At 30.3% G+C, this 20,312-nt stretch overlaps 2 protein-coding genes across 2 annotated transcripts in view; both read left to right on the forward strand.

The window, feature by feature from the left end:
• LOC142345144 (adenylate kinase 9-like) overlaps positions 1–20,312 on the forward strand; it is a 163,123-nt gene that overhangs the window by 131,507 nt on the left and 11,304 nt on the right. The window contains exons 30-31 of the mRNA XM_075397232.1: positions 14,652–14,871; positions 16,449–16,517. Of these exons, the coding sequence (XP_075253347.1) occupies positions 14,652–14,871; positions 16,449–16,517 (289 nt within the window). The remainder of the gene's footprint in view (positions 1–14,651; positions 14,872–16,448; positions 16,518–20,312) is intronic.
• The window catches only part of LOC142344931 (NEDD4 family-interacting protein 1-like), a 98,738-nt gene that overhangs the window by 17,465 nt on the left and 60,961 nt on the right, over positions 1–20,312 (forward strand). The gene's annotated exons all lie outside the window — the stretch shown is intronic.

The following is a 20,312-nucleotide window of genomic DNA, read 5'->3' on the forward strand; positions in this document are numbered from 1 at the left end:
ACGTACAATTTCTAGAGAAAAATTTTTTAAGGAAAATTTGTTCCGTTAGTAAAAACTAACACAAAACTATTTTAAAAAACATCAATTTTGCTCACATAACATATATATGAGTCATCAAAGGTCAATTGTGCATCATATTTTTCCTCTTAATGTACAAGTCCTAGAGAAAAATTTCTTTGAAAAAAATTGTTCCATTGGTGAAAATAAACACAAAACTACTTTAAAAACATCAATTTTGCTCAAGTAACATATATATGAGTCATCAAAGGTCAATTGTACATCATTTTTTCCCTCTAAAAAATGTACAAGTTCTAGAGAAAAAATTCTTCAGGAAAAGTTGTTCCATTAGTGAAAACTAACACAGAACTACTTTAAAAACATCAATTTTGCTCACATAACATATATATGAGTCATCAGAGGTCAATTGTACATCATTTTTTTCGTCTTAAGGTACAATTTCTAGAGAAAAATTTTTTAAGGAAAAGTTGTTCCGTTAGTAAAAACTAACACAAAACTATTTTAAAAAACATCAATTTTGCTCACATAACATATATATGTCATCAAAGGTCAATTGTGCATCATTTTTTTTCCTCTTAATGTACAAGTCCTAGAGAAAAATTTTTTTGAAAAAAGTTGTTCCATTGGTGAAAACAAACACAAAACTACTTTAAAAACATCAATTTTTCTCAAGTAACATATATATGAGTCATCAAAGGTCAATTGTACATCAAATTTTTCCTCTTAATGTACAAGTCCTAGAGAAAAATTTCTTATGGAAAAGTTGTTCCATTGCTAAAAACTAACACAAAACTACTTTATAAAACATCAATTTTGCTCACATAACATATATATGAGTCATCAGAGGTCAATTGTACATCATTTTTTTCGTCTTAACGTACAATTTCTAGAGAAAAATTTTTTAAGGAAAAGTTGTTCCGTTAGTAAAAACTAACACAAAACTATTTTAAAAACATCAATTTTGCTCACATAACATATATATGAGTCATCAAAGGTCAATTGTGCATCATATTTTTCCTCTTAATGTACAAGTCCTAGAGAAAAATTTCTTTGAAAAAAGTTGTTCCATTGGTGAAAACAAACACAAAACTACTTTAAAAACATCAATTTTGCTCAAGTAACATATATATGAGTCATCAAAGGTTCATTGTGCATCGTTTTTTTTATTCTCAATTTACAAATTCTAGAGAAAAATTTCTTCAGGAAAAATTGTTCCATTAGTAAAACTAACACAAAACTTCTTTTAAAAATATCAATTTTGCCCACATTAGTTATATGAGTCATCGAGGGTCACCTGTATATCAATTTTTTCCTCTTAATGTACAAGTCCTAGAGAAAAATTTCATAGGGTAAAGTTGTTCCATTAGTGAAAATTAACTCAAAACTACTATTAAAAACTTAAATAAAGCTCACATAAAGTATATATGATTCAGCACAGGTCATTTGTACGTCATTTTTTCCTCTTAATGTACAAGTGATAGAGGAAATTGTCTTAAGGAAAAGTTGTTTAATTAGTGAAATTTAACACAAAACTACTTTTAAAAAACTTAAATAAAGCTCACATAAAGTAGATATGAGTCAGCATAGGTCATTTGTACATCATTTTTTCCCTCTTAATGGAGAAGTCATATAGAGAAAAATTTTTTGAGGAAAAGTTGCTCAATTAGTGAGAAATAACACAGAACAACTTTAGGCAAACCTAAATACTGCTCACATAAAGTATATATGAGTCATCAAAGATCATATGTACATCAATTTTTCCCCTTAATGTACAAGTCATAGAGGAAAATTTCTTAATCAAAAATTGTTCAATTAGTGAAAGTTAACACAAAACTATTTTAAAAAACTTAAATAAAGTTCACATAAAGTATATATGAGTCAGAACAGGTCATTTGTACATTTTTTTGTTTCCTCTTAATGTAAAAGTCATAGAGAAAAAATTCTAAAGCAAAAGTTGTTTAATTAGTGAAAAGTCATCAGAGATCAATTGTACGTCATTTTTTTTCCTCTTAATGAACAAGTCCTAGAGAAAAATTTCTTTGGAAAAAGTTGTTCCATAAGTGAAAACTAACACAGAACTACTTTAAAAACATCAATTTTGCTCATATAACATATATATGAGTCAGCAGAGGTCAATTGTACATCATTTTTTTTCCTCTTAACGTACAAGTTCTAGAGAAAAATGTCTTAAGGAAAAATTGCTCCATTGGTGAAAACAAACACAAAACTACTTTTAAAAAACTTAAATATTGCTCACATAAAGTGTATATGAGTCATCAAAGGTCAATTGTACATCATTTTTTCCTCTAAATGTACAAGTCCTAGAGAAAAATTTCTTCTGGAAAAGTTGTTCCGTTAGTAAAAACTAACACAAAACTATTTCAAAAAACATCAATTTTGCTCACATTACATATATATGAGTCATCAAAGGTCAATTGTGCATCATTTGTTTTCCTCTTAATGTACAAGTCCTAGAGAAAAATGTCTTAAGGAAAAGTTCTTCCATTAGTGAAAACTAACACAAAACTACTTTAAAAAACATCAATTTTGCTCACATAACATATATATTAGTCATCAGAGGTCAATTGTACATCATTTTTTTCGTCTTAACGTGCAAGTCCTAGAGAAAAATTTCTTCTGGAAAAGTTGTTTCATTAGTAAAAACTAACACAAAACTACTTTAAAAAACATCAATTTTGCTCACATAACATATATATGAGTCATAAAAGGTTCATTGTACATCATTTTTTTATTCTCCATTTACAAGTTTCTTCAGGGAAAAATTTCTTCAGGAAAAATTGTTCCATCAGTAAAACTAACACAAAACTTCTTTTAAAAATATCAATTTTGCCCACATAACAATTATATGAGTCATCGAGGGTCACCTGTATATCAATTTTTTCCTCTTAATTTACAAGTCCTAGAGAAAAATTTCATAAGGTAAATTTGTTCCATTAGTGAAAATTAACTCAAAACTACTTTTAAAAACTTAAATAAAGCTCACATATAGTATATATGATTCAGCACAGGTCATTTGTACATCATTTTTTCCTCTTAACGTACAAGTCAGAGAGGAAATTTTTCTTAGTAAAAATTATCTAATTAGTAAAAATTAACATTAAACTACTATAAAAAACTTGAATAACGTTTACATAAAAAATATACGAGTCATCAAAGATCAGTTGTTCATCAAAATTTTACTCCTAATGTACAAGTGATAGAAGATAACTTCCTAAGTAAAAGTGTTTAGATAAGTGAAAGATAACCCAAAACTACTTTAGAAAATTAAATGTTGCTCACATATACCATATAAGAGTAATCAAAGGTCATTTGGACATCATTTTTCCTACTAATGTATGTCATAGAGGAAATAATCTTAAGTAAAAGTTGTTAAATTAGTGAAAATTAACACAAGATTATTTTTAAAATACTAAAATAAAGCTCACATAAACTATATATGAGTCAGCACAGGTCATTTGTACATCATTTTTTTCCTCTTAATGTACAAGTGATAGAGGAAATTGTCTAAAGGAAAAGTTGTTTAATTAGTGAAAGTTAACACAAAACTACTTTTAAAAAACTTAAATAAAGCTCACATAAAGTAGATATGAGTCAGCACAGGTCATTTGTACATCATTTTTTCCCTCTTAATGGAAAAGTCATATAGAGAAAAGTTTCTTAAGGAAAAGTTGCTCAATTAGTGAAAAGTAACAGAGAACTACTTTAGGAAAACATAAATACTGCTCATATAAAGTATATATGAGTCATCAAAGGTCATATGTACATCATTTTTTCCCTCTCAATTTACAAGTCATAGAGAAAAGTTATTTGAGGAAAATTTGTTCAATTAGAGAAAACAAACGCAAAACTGCTTTGAAAAATGTCAATTGCGCCCACATAAAGATTATATATATGAGTCATCAAAGGTCATTTTTTCCTCTTAACGTACAGGTCATACAGTAAACTTTTTTTAGGGAAAACTGGCTCAATTAGTGAAAATTACCACAGAAATGTTATAAAAAATATCAATTTGGCTAACATAATTGATATATGAGTCATCTAATGTAACTTGCACATCTTTTTTTCCTCTTATTGTTAAAGTTATAGAGAAAAATTTTAACAATTTCTAAAAAGAGGCAACAAAGTTCATTTGTACCTCATTTTTTTCTCTTAATTTTCATATCAATTGGAAAATTTGTTGGGTTGAGGTTGTTTCCTTAGTAAAAACTACCAATAAAATTCTTAAATTGTCAGTTTCGTCCATACAAAATATCTATGAATCCCGAAAGGTCAATTGTACGTCAATCTTTTTCCTCTTAAGTTACAAGTTCCAGAGAGAAAATTGTTTCGTACTTAAAACTAAAACAATACTTGAAAAAAATACCAATTTTGTTTACATAAAGTATATATGAGTCAGCACAGGTCATTTGTACATCATTTTTTTCCTCTTAATGTACAAGTGATAGAGGAAATTGTCTTAAGGAAAAGTTGTTTAATTAGTGAAAGTTAACACAAAACTACTTTTAAAAACTTAAATATAGCTCACATAAAGTAGATATGAGTCAGCACAGGTCATTTGTACATCATTTTTTCCCTCTTAATGGAGAAGTCATATAGAGAAAAATTTCTTAAGGAAAAGTTGCTCAATTAGTGAAAAGTAACAGAGAACTACTTTAGGAAAACATAAATACTGCTCATATAAAGTATATATGAGTCATCAAAGGTCATATGTACATCATTTTTTCCCTCTCAATTTACAAGTCATAGAGAAAAGTTATTTGAGGAAAATTTGTTCAATTAGTGAAAACAAACGCAAAACTGCTTTGAAAAATGTCAATTGCGCACACATAAAGATTTTATATATGAGTCATCAAAGGTCATTTTTTCCTCTTAACGTACAGGTCATACAGAAAAATTGTTAGGGGAAACTGGCTCAATTAGTGAAAATTACCACAGAAATGTTATAAAAAATATCAATTTGGCTAACATAATTGATATATGAGTCATCAAATGTAACTTGCACATCTTTTTTTCCTCTTATTGTTAAAGTTATAGAGAAAGATTTTAACAATTTCTAAAAAGAGGCAACAAAGTTCATTTGTACCTCATTTTTTCTCTTAATTTCCAAATCAATTGGAAAATTTGTTGGGTTGAGGTTGTTTCCTTAGTAAAAACTACCAATAAAATTCTTAAATTGTCGGTTTCGTCCATACAAAATATCTATGAATCCCGAAAGGTCAATTGTACGTCAATTTTTTTCCTCTTAAGTTACAAGTTCCAGAGAGAAAATTGTTTCGTACTTAAAACTAAAACAATACTTGAAAAAAATACCAATTTTGTTTACATAAAGTATATATGAGTCAGCACAGGTCATTTGTACATCATTTTTTTCCTCTTAATGTACAAGTGATAGAGGAAATTGTCTTAAGGAAAAGTTGTTTAATTAGTGAAAGTTAACACAAAACTACTTTTAAAAACTTAAATATAGCTCACATAAAGTAGATATGAGTCAGCACAGGTCATTTGTACATCATTTTTTCCCTCTTAATGGAGAAGTCATATAGAGAAAAATTTCTTAAGGAAAAGTTGCTCAATTAGTGAAAAGTAACAGAGAACTACTTTAGGAAAACATAAATACTGCTCATATAAAGTATATATGAGTCATCAAAGGTCATATGTACATCATTTTTTCCCTCTCAATTTACAAGTCATAGAGAAAAGTTATTTGAGGAAAATTTGTTCAATTAGTGAAAACAAACGCAAAACTGCTTTGAAAAATGTCAATTGCGCACACATAAAGATTTTATATATGAGTCATCAAAGGTCATTTTTTCCTCTTAACGTACAGGTCATACAGAAAAATTGTTAGGGGAAACTGGCTCAATTAGTGAAAATTACCACAGAAATATTATAAAAAATATCAATTTGGCTAACATAATTGATATATGAGTCATCAAATGTAACTTGCACATCTTTTTTTCCTCTTATTGTTAAAGTTATAGAGAAAAATTTTAACAATTTCTAAAAAGAGGCAACAAAGTTCATTTGTACCTCATTTTTTCTCTTAATTTCCAAATCAATTGGAAAATTTGTTGGGTTGAGGTTGTTTCCTTAGTAAAAACTACCAATAAAATTCTTAAATTGTCAGTTTCGTCCATACAAAATATCTATGAATCCCGAAAGGTCAATTGTACGTCAATTTTTTTCCTCTTAAGTTACAAGTTCCAGAGAGAAAATTGTTTCGTACTTAAAACTAAAACAATACTTGAAAAAAATACCAATTTTGTTTACATAAAGTATAAATGAGTCAGCACAGGTCATTTGTACATAATTTTTTCCCTCTTAATGGAGAAGTCATATAGAGAAAAGTTTCTTAAAGAAAATTGCTCAATTAGTAAGAAATAACACAGAACAACTTGAGGCAAACCTAAATACTGCTCACATAAAGTATATCTGAGTCATCAAAGTTCATATGTACATCAATTTTTCCCCTTAATGTACAAGCCATAGAGGAAAATTTCTTTATCAAAAATTGTTCAATTAGTGAAAGTTAACACAAAACTATTTTAAAAAATTTAAATAAGGCTCGCATAAAGTATATATGAGTCAGCACAGGTCATTTGTACATTTTTTTGTTTCCTCTTAATGTAAAAGTCATAGAGAAAAAATTCTAAAGCAAAAGTTGTTTAATTAGTGCAAAGTAACAGAGAACTACTTTAGGAAAACATAAATACTGCTCATATAAAGTATATATGAGTCATCAAAGGTCATATGTACATCATTTTTTTCCTCTCAATTTACAAGTCATAGAGAAAAGTTATTTGAGGAAAATTTGTTCAATTAGAGAAAACAAACGCAAAACTGCTTTGAAAAATGTCAATTGCGCACACATAAAGATTTTATATATGAGTCATCAAAGGTCATTTTTTCCTCTTAACGTACAGGTCATACAGAAAAATTGTTAGGGGAAACTGGCTCAATTAGTGAAAATTACCACAGAAATGTTATAAAAAATATCAATTTGGCTAACATAATTGATATATGAGTCATCAAATGTAACTTGCACATCTTTTTTTCCTCTTATTGTTAAAGTTATAGAGAAAAATTTTAACAATTTCTAAAAAGAGGCAATAAAGTTCATTTGTACCTCATTTTTTCTCTGAATTTCCAAATCAATTGGAAAATTTGTTGGGTTGAGGTTGTTTCCTTAGTAAAAACTACCAATAAAATTCTTAAATTGTCAGTTTCGTCCATACAAAATATCTATGAATCCCGAAAGGTCAATTGTACGTCAATTTTTTTCCCCTTAAGTTACAAGTTCCAGAGAGAAAATTGTTTCGTACTTAAAACTAAAACAATACTTGAAAAAAATACCAATTTTGTTTACATAAAGTATAAATGAGTCAGCACAGGTCATTTGTACATAATTTTTTCCCTCTTAATGGAGAAGTCATATAGAGAAAAGTTTCTTAAAGAAAATTGCTCAATTAGTAAGAAATAACACAGAACAACTTGAGGCAAACCTAAATACTGCTCACATAAAGTATATCTGAGTCATCAAAGTTCATATGTACATCAATTTTTCCCCTTAATGTACAAGCCATAGAGGAAAATTTCTTTATCAAAAATTGTTCAATTAGTGAAAGTTAACACAAAACTATTTTAAAAAATTTAAATAAGGCTCGCATAAAGTATATATGAGTCAGCACAGGTCATTTGTACATTTTTTTGTTTCCTCTTAATGTAAAAGTCATAGAGAAAAAATTCTAAAGCAAAAGTTGTTTAATTAGTGCAAAGTAACAGAGAACTACTTTAGGAAAACATAAATACTGCTCATATAAAGTATATATGAGTCATCAAAGGTCATATGTACATCATTTTTTTCCTCTCAATTTACAAGTCATAGAGAAAAGTTATTTGAGGAAAATTTGTTCAATTAGAGAAAACAAACGCAAAACTGCTTTGAAAAATGTCAATTGCGCCCACATAAAGATTATATATATGAGTCATCAAAGGTCATTTTTTCCTCTTAACGTACAGGTCATACAGTAAACTTTTTTTAGGGAAAACTGGCTCAATTAGTGAAAATTACCACAGAAATGTTATAAAAATATCAATTTGGATAACATAATTGATATATGAGTAATCAAATGTAACTTGCACATCTTTTTTTCCTCTTAATGTTAAAGTTATAAAGAAAAATTTAAACAATTTCTAAAAAGAGTCAACAAAGTTCATTTGTACCTCATTTTTTCTCTTAATTTTCAAATCAATTGGAAAATTTGTTGGGTTGAGGTTGTTTCCTTAGTGAAAACTACCAATGAAATACTTAAATTGTCAGTTTCGTCCATACAAAATATCTATGAATCCCGAAAGGTCAATTGTACGTCAATTTTTTTCCTCTTAAGTTACAAGTTCCAGAGAGAAAATTATTTCGTACTTAAAACTAAAACAATACTTGAAAAAAATACCAATTTTGTTTACTTAAAGTATAAATGAGTCATCAAAGTTTGCTGGTACATCGCCCCCTCCTAAATTTACGAGACCAGAACAAAAAGTTCTCATGTAAAAGTTGTTTCATGTGTCATCATGTGATCTAAATTTATGTGAGAGTCAACATAAGTACATCGTTTTGCTCTTAGTTTACTAGTTACAGTGAAAAATTCCTTCTATAAAGTTGTTTTGTATCTGAATGATAACACAACAAACTTAAAATTGTATCAAAAAAAAATTAATATGAGTATATGTGAATTAAAGGGTTAAATGTACATCATTTCTTTCTACTTAATGAACAAGTCCTGGTGGAAATTACAAGTAAAAAAAATAAGTTCATTTCTGAAAATTAACGCAAGATTATTTTAAAATGTATTAGTTTGTGTCATAAATAATATAAAATGAGAAAACTAACTTTCATTGAATAATTTTCACTCTACTGCTTGTACACAGAAAGATAATGAGTGATTTATTGTTTACTAGTAATGACTAGTGAGCTTCATACATTTTGAAATAAATTTAAATAATTTTTTCACATGATTCAATTTTTACTTAGGAATTATTTCTCTGGGACATGTATATTGAGCGGATTAAAAATGACGTACAATAACACATTTTGATGACGCATATATAATTTACATTACCGGCACTAATACGTTTAAAATTGTTCGAAGTGAATGTAGCAAAACGATGTACTTATGATGACTCTCACATAAATGTAGATGACACATGATGACACATGAAACAACTTTTACATGAGAACTTTTTGTTCTGGTCTTGTAAATTTAGGAGGGGGCGATGTACAAGCAAACTTTGATGACTCATTTATACTTTATGTAAACAAAATTGGTATTTTTTTTCAAGTATTGTTTTAGTTTTAAGTACGAAACAATTTTCTCTCTGGAACTTATAACCTAAGAGGAAAAAAATTGACATACAATTGACTTTTCGGGATTCATAGTTTTTTTGTATGGACGAAACTGACAATTTAAGTGTTTTATTGGTAGTTTCCACTAAGGAAACAACCTCAACCTAACATATTTTCCAATTGATTTGAAAATTAAGAGAAAAAATGGGGTAAAAATGAATTTTGTTGACTCTTTTTAGAAATTGTTGAAATTTTTCTCTATAACTTGAACATTAAGAGGAAAAAAGATGCGCAAGTTACATTTGATGACTCATATATCAATTATGTTAGCCAAATTGATATTTTTTATAACATTTCTGTGGTAATTTTCACTAAATGAGCCAGTTTTCCCTAAGAAATTTTTCTGTATGACCTGTACGTTAAGAGGAAAAAATGACCTTTGATGACTCATATATATAAACTTTATGTGTGCGCAATTGACATTTTTCAAAGCAGTTTTGCGTTTGTTTTCTCTAATTGAACAAATTTTCCTCAAATAACTTTTCTCTATGACTTGTACATTGAGAGGGAAAAAATGATGTACATATGACCTTTGATGACTCATATATACTTTATATGAGCAGTATTTATGTTTTCCTAAAGTAGTTCTCTGTTACTTTGCACTAATTAAACAACTTTTGCTTTAGAATTTTTTCTCTATGACTTTTACATTAAGAGGAAACAAAAAAATGTACAAATGACCTGTGCTGACTCATATATACTTTATGTGAGCTTTATTTAAATTTTTTAAAATAGTTTTGTGTTAACATTCACTAATTGAACAACTTTTAATTAAGAATTTTTCCTCTTGACTTGTACATTAAGGGTAAAAAATGATGTACCTATGAACTTTGATGACTCATATATGCCTTATGTGAGCAGTATTTTGGTTTGCCTACAGTTGTTCTGTGTTACTTCTCACTAATTGAGCAACTTTTCCTTAAGAAATTTTTCTCTATATGACTTCTCCATTAGGGGGGAAAATGATGTACAAATGACCTGTGCTGACTCATATCTACTTTATGTGAGCTTTATTTAAGTTTTTTAAAAGTAGTTTTGTGTTAACTTTCACTAATTAAACAACTTTTACTTAAGATTATTTCCTCTATGACTTATACATTAGTAGGAAAAATGATGTCGAAATGACCTTTGATGACTCTTTTATGGTATATGTGAGCAACATTTAATTTTCTAAAGTAGTTTTGGGTTATCTTTCACTTATCTAAACACTTTTACTTAGGAAGTTATCTTCTATCACTTGTACATTAGGAGTAAAATTTTGATGAACAACTGATCTTTGATGACTCGTATATTTTTTATGTAAACGTTATTTAAGTTTTTTATAGTAGTTTAATGTTAATTTTTAATAATTAGATAATTTTTACTAAGAAAAATTTCCTCTCTGACTTGTACGTTAAGAGGAAAAAATGATGTACAAATGACCTGTGCTGAATCATATATACTATATGTGAGCTTTATTTAAGTTTTTAAAAGTAGTTTTGAGTTAATTTTCACTAATGGAACAAATTTACCTTATGAAATTTTTCTCTAGGACTTGTAAATTAAGAGGAAAAAATTGATATACAGGTGACCCTCGATGACTCATATAATTGTTATGTGGGCAAAATTGATATTTTTAAAAGACGTTTTGTGTTAGTTTTACTGATGGAACAATTTTTCCTGAAGAACTTTTTTCCTGAAGAAACTTGTAAATGGAGAATAAAAAAATGATGTACAATGAACCTTTGATGACTCATATATATGTTATGTGAGCAAAATTGATGTTTTTTAAAGTAGTTTTGTGTTAGTTTTTACTAATTAAACAACTTTTCCAGAAGAAATTTTTCTCTAGGACTTGCACGTTAAGACGAAAAAAATGATGTACAATTGACCTCTGATGACTAATATATATGTTATGTGAGCAAAATTGATGTTTTTTAAAGTAGTTTTGTGTTAGTTTTCACTAATGGAAGAACTTTTCCTTAAGACATTTTTCTCTAGGACTTGTACATTAAGAGGAAAACAAATGATGCACAATTGACCTTTGATGACTCATATATATGTTATGTGAGCAAAATTGATGTTTTTTGAAATAGTTTTGTGTTAGTTTTTACTAACGGAACAACTTCTCCAGAAGAAATTTTTCTCTAGGACTTGTACATTTAGAGGAAAAAATGATGTACAATTTACCTTTGATGACTCATATACACTTTATGTGAGCAATATTTAAGTTTTTTAAAAGTAGTTTTGTGTTTGTTTTCACCAATGGAACAACTTTTTCCAAAGAGATTTTTCTCTAGGACTTGTTCATTAAGAGGAAAAAAAATGATGTACAATTGATCTCTGATGACTCATTTAGCATGTTATGTGAGAAAAAATGAAGTTTTTTTAAGTAGTTTTGTGTCAGTTTTCACTAACGGAACAACTTTTCCTTAAGAAATTTTTCTCTAGGACTTGTACATTAAGAGGAAAAAAAATGATGCACAATTGACCCTTGATGACTCATTTATATGTTATGTGAGCAAAATTGATGTTTTTTAAAACAGCTTTATGTTAGTTTTTACTAACAGAACAACTTTTCCTTAAGAAATTTTTCTCTAGAACTTGCACGTTAAGACGAAAAAAATGATGTACAATTGACCTCTGACGACTCATATATATGTTATGTGAGCAAAATTGATGTTGTTAAAGTAGTTTTGTGTTAGTTTTCACTAATGGAGCAATTTTTCCTTAAGACATTTTTCTCTAGAACTTGTACGTTAAGAGGAAAAAAAATGATGTACAATTGACCTCTGCTGACTCATATATATGTTATATGAGCAAAATTGATGTTTTTAAAGTAGTTCTGTGTTAGTTTTCACTTATGGAACAACTTTTTCCAAAGAAATTTTTCTCTAGGACTTGTTCATTAAGAGGAAAAAAATGATGTACAATTGATCTCTGATGACTCATTTAGTATGTTATGTGAGCAACAATGAAGTTTTTTTAAGTATTTTTGTGTCAGTTTTCACTAACGGAACAACTTTTCCTTAAGAAATTTTTCTCTAGGACTTGTACATTAAGAGGAAAAAAATGATGCACAATTGACCCTTGATGACTCATTTATATGTTATGTGAGCAAAATTGATGTTTTTTAAAATAGCTTTGTGTTAGTTTTTACTAACGGAACAACTTTTCCTTAAGAAATTTTTCTCTAGAACTTGCACGTTAAGACGAAAAAAATGATGTACAATTGACCTCTGATGACTCATATATATGTTATGTGAGCAAAATTGATGTTGTTAAAGTAGTTTTGTGTTAGTTTTCACTAATGGAGCAACTTTTCCTTAAGACATTTTTCTCTAGAACTTGTACGTTAAGAGGAAAAAAAATGATGTACAATTGACCTCTGCTGACTCATATATATGTTAAATGAGCAAAATTGATGTTTTGAAAGTAGTTTTGTGTTAGTTTTCACTAATGGAACAACTTTTCCTTATGAAATTTTTCTCTAGGACTTGTACATTTAGAGTGAAAAAATGATGTACAATTGACCTCTGATGACTCATATATATGTTATATGAGCAAAATTGATTTTTTCTCATGTCGTTTAGTGTTAGTTTTTACTAAACGATCAACTTTTACTTACGAAAATCTTCTCTGGGACTTGTACATTGAGAGAAAAATAATGATGTACAGGTGACCTTTAATGACTCTATTGTACTTCATATCTCCAAAACTAATACATTTCAAAATTTAACTAATGTTCACCAATGACTGAACTTTTGCTTTAAAAAATTATATGGCACTGGTATATTACTCTAATGGCAAAACTATACCCTATTATCCTCCATGCAAAACCGTACTCTACCTTACCGATTCAAATGGTTACTCAAACTACATGCTTGCTATTATTGAAATCTATAAAACAGTATCTTGATAAAACCTACCTTTAATTCCCACTCAGTACTATACCCTAGTATTCCGATTCAAATCTTCAAACTTTTTGCCCCCACCCCTCCAATTGCATAAAATCCATTATATACGCTACTATCTGCCTGGCAAAATTTACTCTATATTTATTGTGTGATGCTACAAGCTTTTATCAAGATTCAAATCATCACTTTCTTTTTTTTACTTGTGTGCAGATATTGGAATCTATACCCCTTTTGTCTCCATGAATACTAAACCAAGCAAACTTGGTACTAATCTTCACCATGTTACGAGCGTGCAGATATTCAAATTTATTTCCTATATATAATATGTCGTAGTTATTCAAAGCTACACCACATTCTAAACATGACAATTCTATATCTTTTTGTCCCTATGCAAATCTGAATCCTAATATTTTTTTTCAAATCCTATCCTTATCTTGCAGATAGTCAGTCAAACCTATATCTAACTATCCCATTGGCAAATTTATTCCGCTAAAGCATGCAATGTTTTAACCTATTAAACCCAATCAAATCTTCACCCTATTACTTAATTGCAAAGGCTGAAATCTATACCTTTTTATCCCCATGGCAAAAAATTTGTTTACCTTATTACCCACATACAATTCTGTTCCCTTCTATCCTGATTCAAATCTTTGCTCTTTTATTTGCTTGCAGAAAATCAGTTCTACGTGTTTTATCCGCAAGATAAAATTATACCCTATTATCTCCATGCAACAAGTGGAATGTAATTTTCAACTTCTGGAATTTACCAAGTAGCGTCTCTACATGTAACTGCTAAAACCTTTTACTCCCATGCAAAAGCTATACCCTATAATCCTTATGGGATTTTCACTCCATTACCCCCATTGCACGATACCCCCATAGTTATTTGCTTCCTTACCGTGCGTAAAAACAGTTTTCTCTACAGTTTACCAGCTTCTATAATTAATCCTTATAAACAAAGAAGGTACCTGTCTACTTCAAAATGGAGTTAAAGTAAGTATATTACATATTCAGGCAACAATCCTAACAAACAGGGAATAATTGCCAAGAACTTTCCATCCGCGCGCATGATCGAACATGTTTGGGTAAAATGTGCCAAAAAGTGTCATAGGGTGTACTGGTTTCTTACTACTGACAGCTATATTTTGAGCAAGAAGGTGTTGCTTTTTAGGACTAAATTTTAAAAGGCTCATAAAGATTTTTTGTATTCAAGAGATTTTGGTCAAAATTTACCGATGATTACATCACTCAGTATTTTTAATGCATTAGTTGACTGCAGTCTTGAATGGACAATATTTTCAATTTTACCTGCTTAGGTCAACTGGGTTTATCCTGGAGGGTTTCCCGCGCCTGCAAGACGAAGTGACATATTTGCAACAAGTGGGTCTCTACCCCGACTGTGCACTGGTTCTCTCTACGGAGGACTCGGACGTCGTTGATAGACTCCTGCCTCCCAGGATGGGAAAGTGGAAAGTGAGGAGAGACAGGAAGTTGGCTAAGAAGCAGAAACAGATGGAGAAGAAACAGAAGGAGAGGGTGCGTAACTACAGTTTTTTGCTTACTTTTGCAACTTAATTTTTATGAAAAAATTTGGTCAATAAGTTTGGCGATATCTGTAACGCGTAGAAGATGACAACTCGGCATCCCTTATTGACTCTTTAATCTTAGAAACATATTTTTGGCATTATTGTCATTTTTGCGTTCATCCTTTTCGGAGAAAATTACCCAGAGAAAATCGTGAAAATAATCGAAGGATATCGAAGATACTCAAATACTATAGAATTTACTTCTTTAGACTCAGTTCATTCGTGTAGCTGAGCAACTATTTCACGCTTCATTTCATATATTTTAGGTACGAAGCTCTTTTTATTTGAAACACTGTTTGTTTTTGTTTTCGCTGAAATGACCTCTAACTTTTGTTACCAAAATGAATAAATCAATCATTTTTTTGTTTGAACATAACTACGAGGTTTGGTAAGGTTGCCTTCTATTAAATTGAGATCTTTTAATAGTAGCTTTTAGTAACATCGTATGGTTCAAAATGGCACAATTTAGGAAAAAAAATTGTTATAAATTGTTTCATGATTGATTACAGTTTCCACAAACAGATAGAAATCGCCCAATAAAATTATTTTAAGTTCAATAGTAATTCTATTAATGCATCTCATTTTTTCTACATGAAATATATTGATCGCTAAAACTTGCACGCGTAATAATTACCCGGGTCGAGGTTTGGCGGTGAATTTCCGTAAGAAATGTGGTGAAAGAAAATAATTTTCACCGCGTATTTCTTACTACATCTTTTTGCGGTGAATCGCGGTGAAATATTTATTTTCACCGCGTTTTCAGTATTCTTACGAAAAAGACTCGTCCCTACCCAGGATCTAACCTCGCTCCTCCTGCATTCCTTCTACTGCTTATTCCACTGCACCAACTGTTACTGCTTCTTGTGATATTTCTTGTGAATTTAAATCAGATTGAGTAAACGTTGGAAAGCAAATGCGGTGAATTTTTGTAAGAAATGCGGTGAATTTTTGTAAGAAATGCGGTGAAGTGGGGTGAAATATTTATCGTCACCGCAATCACCGCTTTTCTTACAAAAATTTACCAAAAACCTCGACTTGAGAGTACCCCCCCCCCCCCCCCCCCTCTACTAGTGCCAGGTCGGAATAAGTATGTCGGATATTTCGTTAAGTAATGAATGTGTAAGCCATTGAATCTGTTCATTGCATTGTGTACAGTGTTTTTATTCTTAATATTTTTTGTCAATAGGTAGATTTAATTTATTACCCCATGTGTTTAATTTTTAATCAGTCAAGCCACAAATAAGTTTGCAATCGTATTTGTTTTGATTCAAAATCCAAAAATACTGGCTCTGTGATCTATCATATGTAAAAACTATTAATACCATAATGTTTTTCAAAGTGTGCCATTTAGTGTCTTTTTTTACAAAATGTGTTAGTACTATGGTATTTTTTATCCATTTTTTCTCTACACAAAGGTGGCGCCGAAAACGGCCGAAAGTTTCAACAAATAAATTTTGAATGACATGGTTTTGTTTTGCTTCAGTTTTGTCCCATGATATGTATAGAGAGATCATTGAGTGTGTTTAGGAGGAGGCAATGACAAAGAGACGAAATGAACTTCTCGCAGAAAGAGAGGCAAGGCGAGAGGAGAGAAGGGTAAGAGTTATAATCAATTGTGAGCTCTTTGGATTATAAGAGCAGGGTTCAGCCTATACTTTCATTTTTTGATTTTTAATTTGATCGTTTCTCTTCACATTTTTTTAGGTATCCGTATTTGAATTGTAAATGGGCATACTCTACCAGGTAAAGGGGACAAATTCTCCTTTTTTTTAAAAAAAAAAATAAAAATTGGAAGTTCTCTTTAATAAACAATTCCGTTTTCCGGAAGTTTTCAAGTTATAACACTTTTTTTCTCTATTTTTGGAGTCAGAATTATGACCTTATGATAGGCATTATCTGTAAAAAAAAATAGTCTAATTTGCTTTTTTTATTGGAATTTTTGGCAAAAAAATATTAATGAATAAAAGGGCTGTAAATACGCTGACTGTCTGAGAAATGAAGTCTCAATTCAAAGTAATTTTTTTGCCCTTTCGCAAAGGGTACATTGTTGAATAGAATTTGGGCGAGCGATTTTTCGACCAATCAGGAAAAAAGGAGAGATTTATTTTTCCGCGCACACTCCTAGCATGTTAATCTAAATGAAGCCTCGATATGATAATTATCCAAGTTGCAACATAGCGCGAGAACAGCTGGTGGGTCGCTATCGCACTTATAGTGATATTAGTTTTGTATGAATTGTAGTTTTGTCTGTTTTATGAATTAATTCGCACGTAATGTTCTAACCCGTCAAATAAAAAACAATTCTTAGAAATCCTCGTGTTTTCAGTTAGGTTTTCAGCAAATTCAGGCGTTTACTATGCTAGAGATTTGATTAACTATACACTATATTACAAATTTGTTTGCTTCTAATATGAGTTTTGCTGCTTGTTTTAGAAAACAAAGAAAAGAGTTGCGCAATTTGCGATCTCAACTTGGCCTTTTCTCCCATTATTTGAGCAAATAATAAATTCCTATTTTTAAATTTTTATGAAGCAACAACTTCTTTGCGGATTCAAAAAGAATTTAATTCCTGTTTTGGAAAGCAAAATGAGTTCTATTACTCCTGCTTTAAACAGCTGCCAATAAAATGAATTTTTCTTATTATATTTCCCCCTTTTTATGATAAATTAGGAAACAAATGATGTAATGTCAATTTTTTGCCGAAATATTATGCTTGCGCCCATGCAAATGGAAAATTGCAAGATGATAAGGCGAAATAAATCTAATTATAGGATTGATCATCGGCATTTTTTTCTTTCAAAGAGATATACGAGTCCTTCACTTGTTCACTTGCTTCGAAAATTATATTTTCAAGCAATAGTTTAAAAAAAACGAATTAACTTTATTGAATTTTTTCACATTGAACTCTTTCAGTTGAGCTTATTTTCTCTTGGATAGTTTATGTGCCTTGATCTTGTCCCTGTTTCTTATTGAGAAGAACTATGTACAGACTCAGTTAAATGTAAACTGCTATATTAATAAATATGCTTTAAAACTAATAAGTTTTTGATGTTTGTGAAATTTTTGCTTTTTGTAGGTTAATATCGCTGTTTTATGCTTCTTCTCTTCGTTTAATTCGATTTTTGTTTTATTTCGATAGAATTTGATATCAGCGGCTGCATTGTATGATTTCTATACTGTAAATCTAATCAATATTATATGAGTTTAATGAAATATATAATTTTACTCTATGAATTGTAAAAGCCGAGATTGTGAAAAATTGAAAATTTTCAGCCGCAATAATTCTGAAGAAGAATTTCAAAAAGTGATCCAGTTTTTCCAGAGTTTTTCATTGATATAATTTTGCATCTCTTCGCAAAAGATACCGATCGGCCAAAATCAGCATGAAAAAAAGCACGTCTGGTAAAAAGTTCTTATCCGATTAACAAATTGGGTGGGATGGTTGGAATGCAAGTATAGATAAGATATGTATAGAGAGTTTTTACTCGGTACAAAAGAAGAAGATTACGGGAAAGAATTGGGATCTTTTCAGTTTGTGCCCCCCAGTACGTTGTGCGCCCCCAATTACAGAGTACGTGCCATTACATAGTAAATCATTATGTAAAAATATTGCACGTGCATCTGAGGGTTGCAAATAATATGCGCCCACTAAGCTGGGGGGCACAAACGGAAAAGATCCAAGATTTGTCTTTCAAAGAAAAATGAGCATTACGCTGCAAAGCGTACAAAATTGTTGACAAATGTGACAATACTTTGTCACATTTATCCACAATTTATGTCGCTACTTTCCGCGGTGTTTTTTCAGTTATACTACAGCTAGAATTCTCAATTTTTTCAAATAATGATCGGAGACATTGTTTAGAAACTAAATTTTGTTACTTACCATATCATGAGTACGTTTAGTCCGCCGATTCGAATTTTTAATCTGCAATTAGTAAAATCAAAAACTTTTGTTTAATTTAAAAAATTAAATTCTGTGATTTCTTCTTGATTGGCACTTTGTTAGTAGTTTTCGTTCAACAATGTCTCAAAACACAAATTTGGACAAATGTGACCGATATTTTCAAACCTTCTCAAATTTGAACTACAGTCGCCTTACTGTCACTGTTTTCCGCGCTCCTTATAATTGTAATGTTAGAACATGGGTCGCGAATTTGCTTATTTTCAAGTACGTTTTGCGGCGTAATGAGCAACCTACTGTTAAATTACAAAAACTTTGGGAAATTGCGGCTCATTTGCACAGAAATTTTCATTTTTCAGCCACCTCAGTTTAAAAATGGTGCTGCGTCACAGTCAAAATGTTCTATTATTTAGAGTCACGTAAATGTAAGAGGACTTCAATTCATGTATTCAGTTTCATGTTCCGATCTTATTCGCCGGTCACAACGAATTTGCTTATTGTCTGCTAATTGATATGCGTTAAAAGCAACACGTAGAATTATTTCCTTCCCACTCGTGGAGAAAATTTTGTTTTTATTAATATTTGTGAACAAAACTCTTTAAGCCTAATTAGAGGCGAGACCAGATTTTGCAAATTTTTATATAGCTTTAAGATAAATAAAATTATAGCTAGTAATTATGGATAGCCATGTTCTACGGGGGAAGGAATCAATTTCTACCGTTTTTTTATTGCGGCTTCACAACCCCTATATGCACTAATGCCCTTATACATTTGAGAATGTGTTAGGATCCATTGCAAGTACTGCAGCTGATGAAGCGACTTCTGAAGCCGCCCAGATCTAAGATCACTTTGGTGACGTCACAAAGTGTCTCTGATTTTGGAGACACAAAACAAGATAGTGGCTTGTGTTTAACTTATAGATTTGAGGTATTCAGTGTCTATTCTTATTTAAAATTATCTCTTCTATCTCATATGAGAAGGAATGACTTCAATCTTTGATCAATTCTGTTCTGTAATTGGCAATCACAAATGTATTGCTCAAGTCTGTCCTTGTAGATTGAAACCAACGGCTTGTCGTTTTGTATTTATGGTCTTGCGAGATGCAAACCCGGATCTAACCCGAACTGAAATTCAGTACTGAGTCAGAGTCTAATTCAGGTCACATTTTGCAATGAACTTGTCTGATTCAGAGCTAATTCAGTGATTCATTCTGAATTATCTTCTGATTCAGAAGAATACACAAAATTCTCTCTGAATTTTGTTCTGATTCAGAAAAATTCAGAAATCACGTCACATTTGTTCCTGAAATCCTCCTGAATCAGTACTAAAACTTGAAAAATCTCTGAAACTGTTCTGAATCAGTACTGATTGTCACTGAGCCTTAGGTACGGGAATCGACTCCCTTTAAAGTTTCTATTAAAATTTTCACGATAAAAGCTAATATTTGATTACTTTCTTCCGTCGAAAAATCCGTTTACTAGACTAGTTTA

Source organism: Convolutriloba macropyga, chromosome 8, assembly GCF_964194025.1.
Source record: "Convolutriloba macropyga chromosome 8, txConMacr16.3, whole genome shotgun sequence".
Lineage (NCBI taxonomy): Eukaryota > Metazoa > Xenacoelomorpha > Acoela > Convolutidae > Convolutriloba > Convolutriloba macropyga.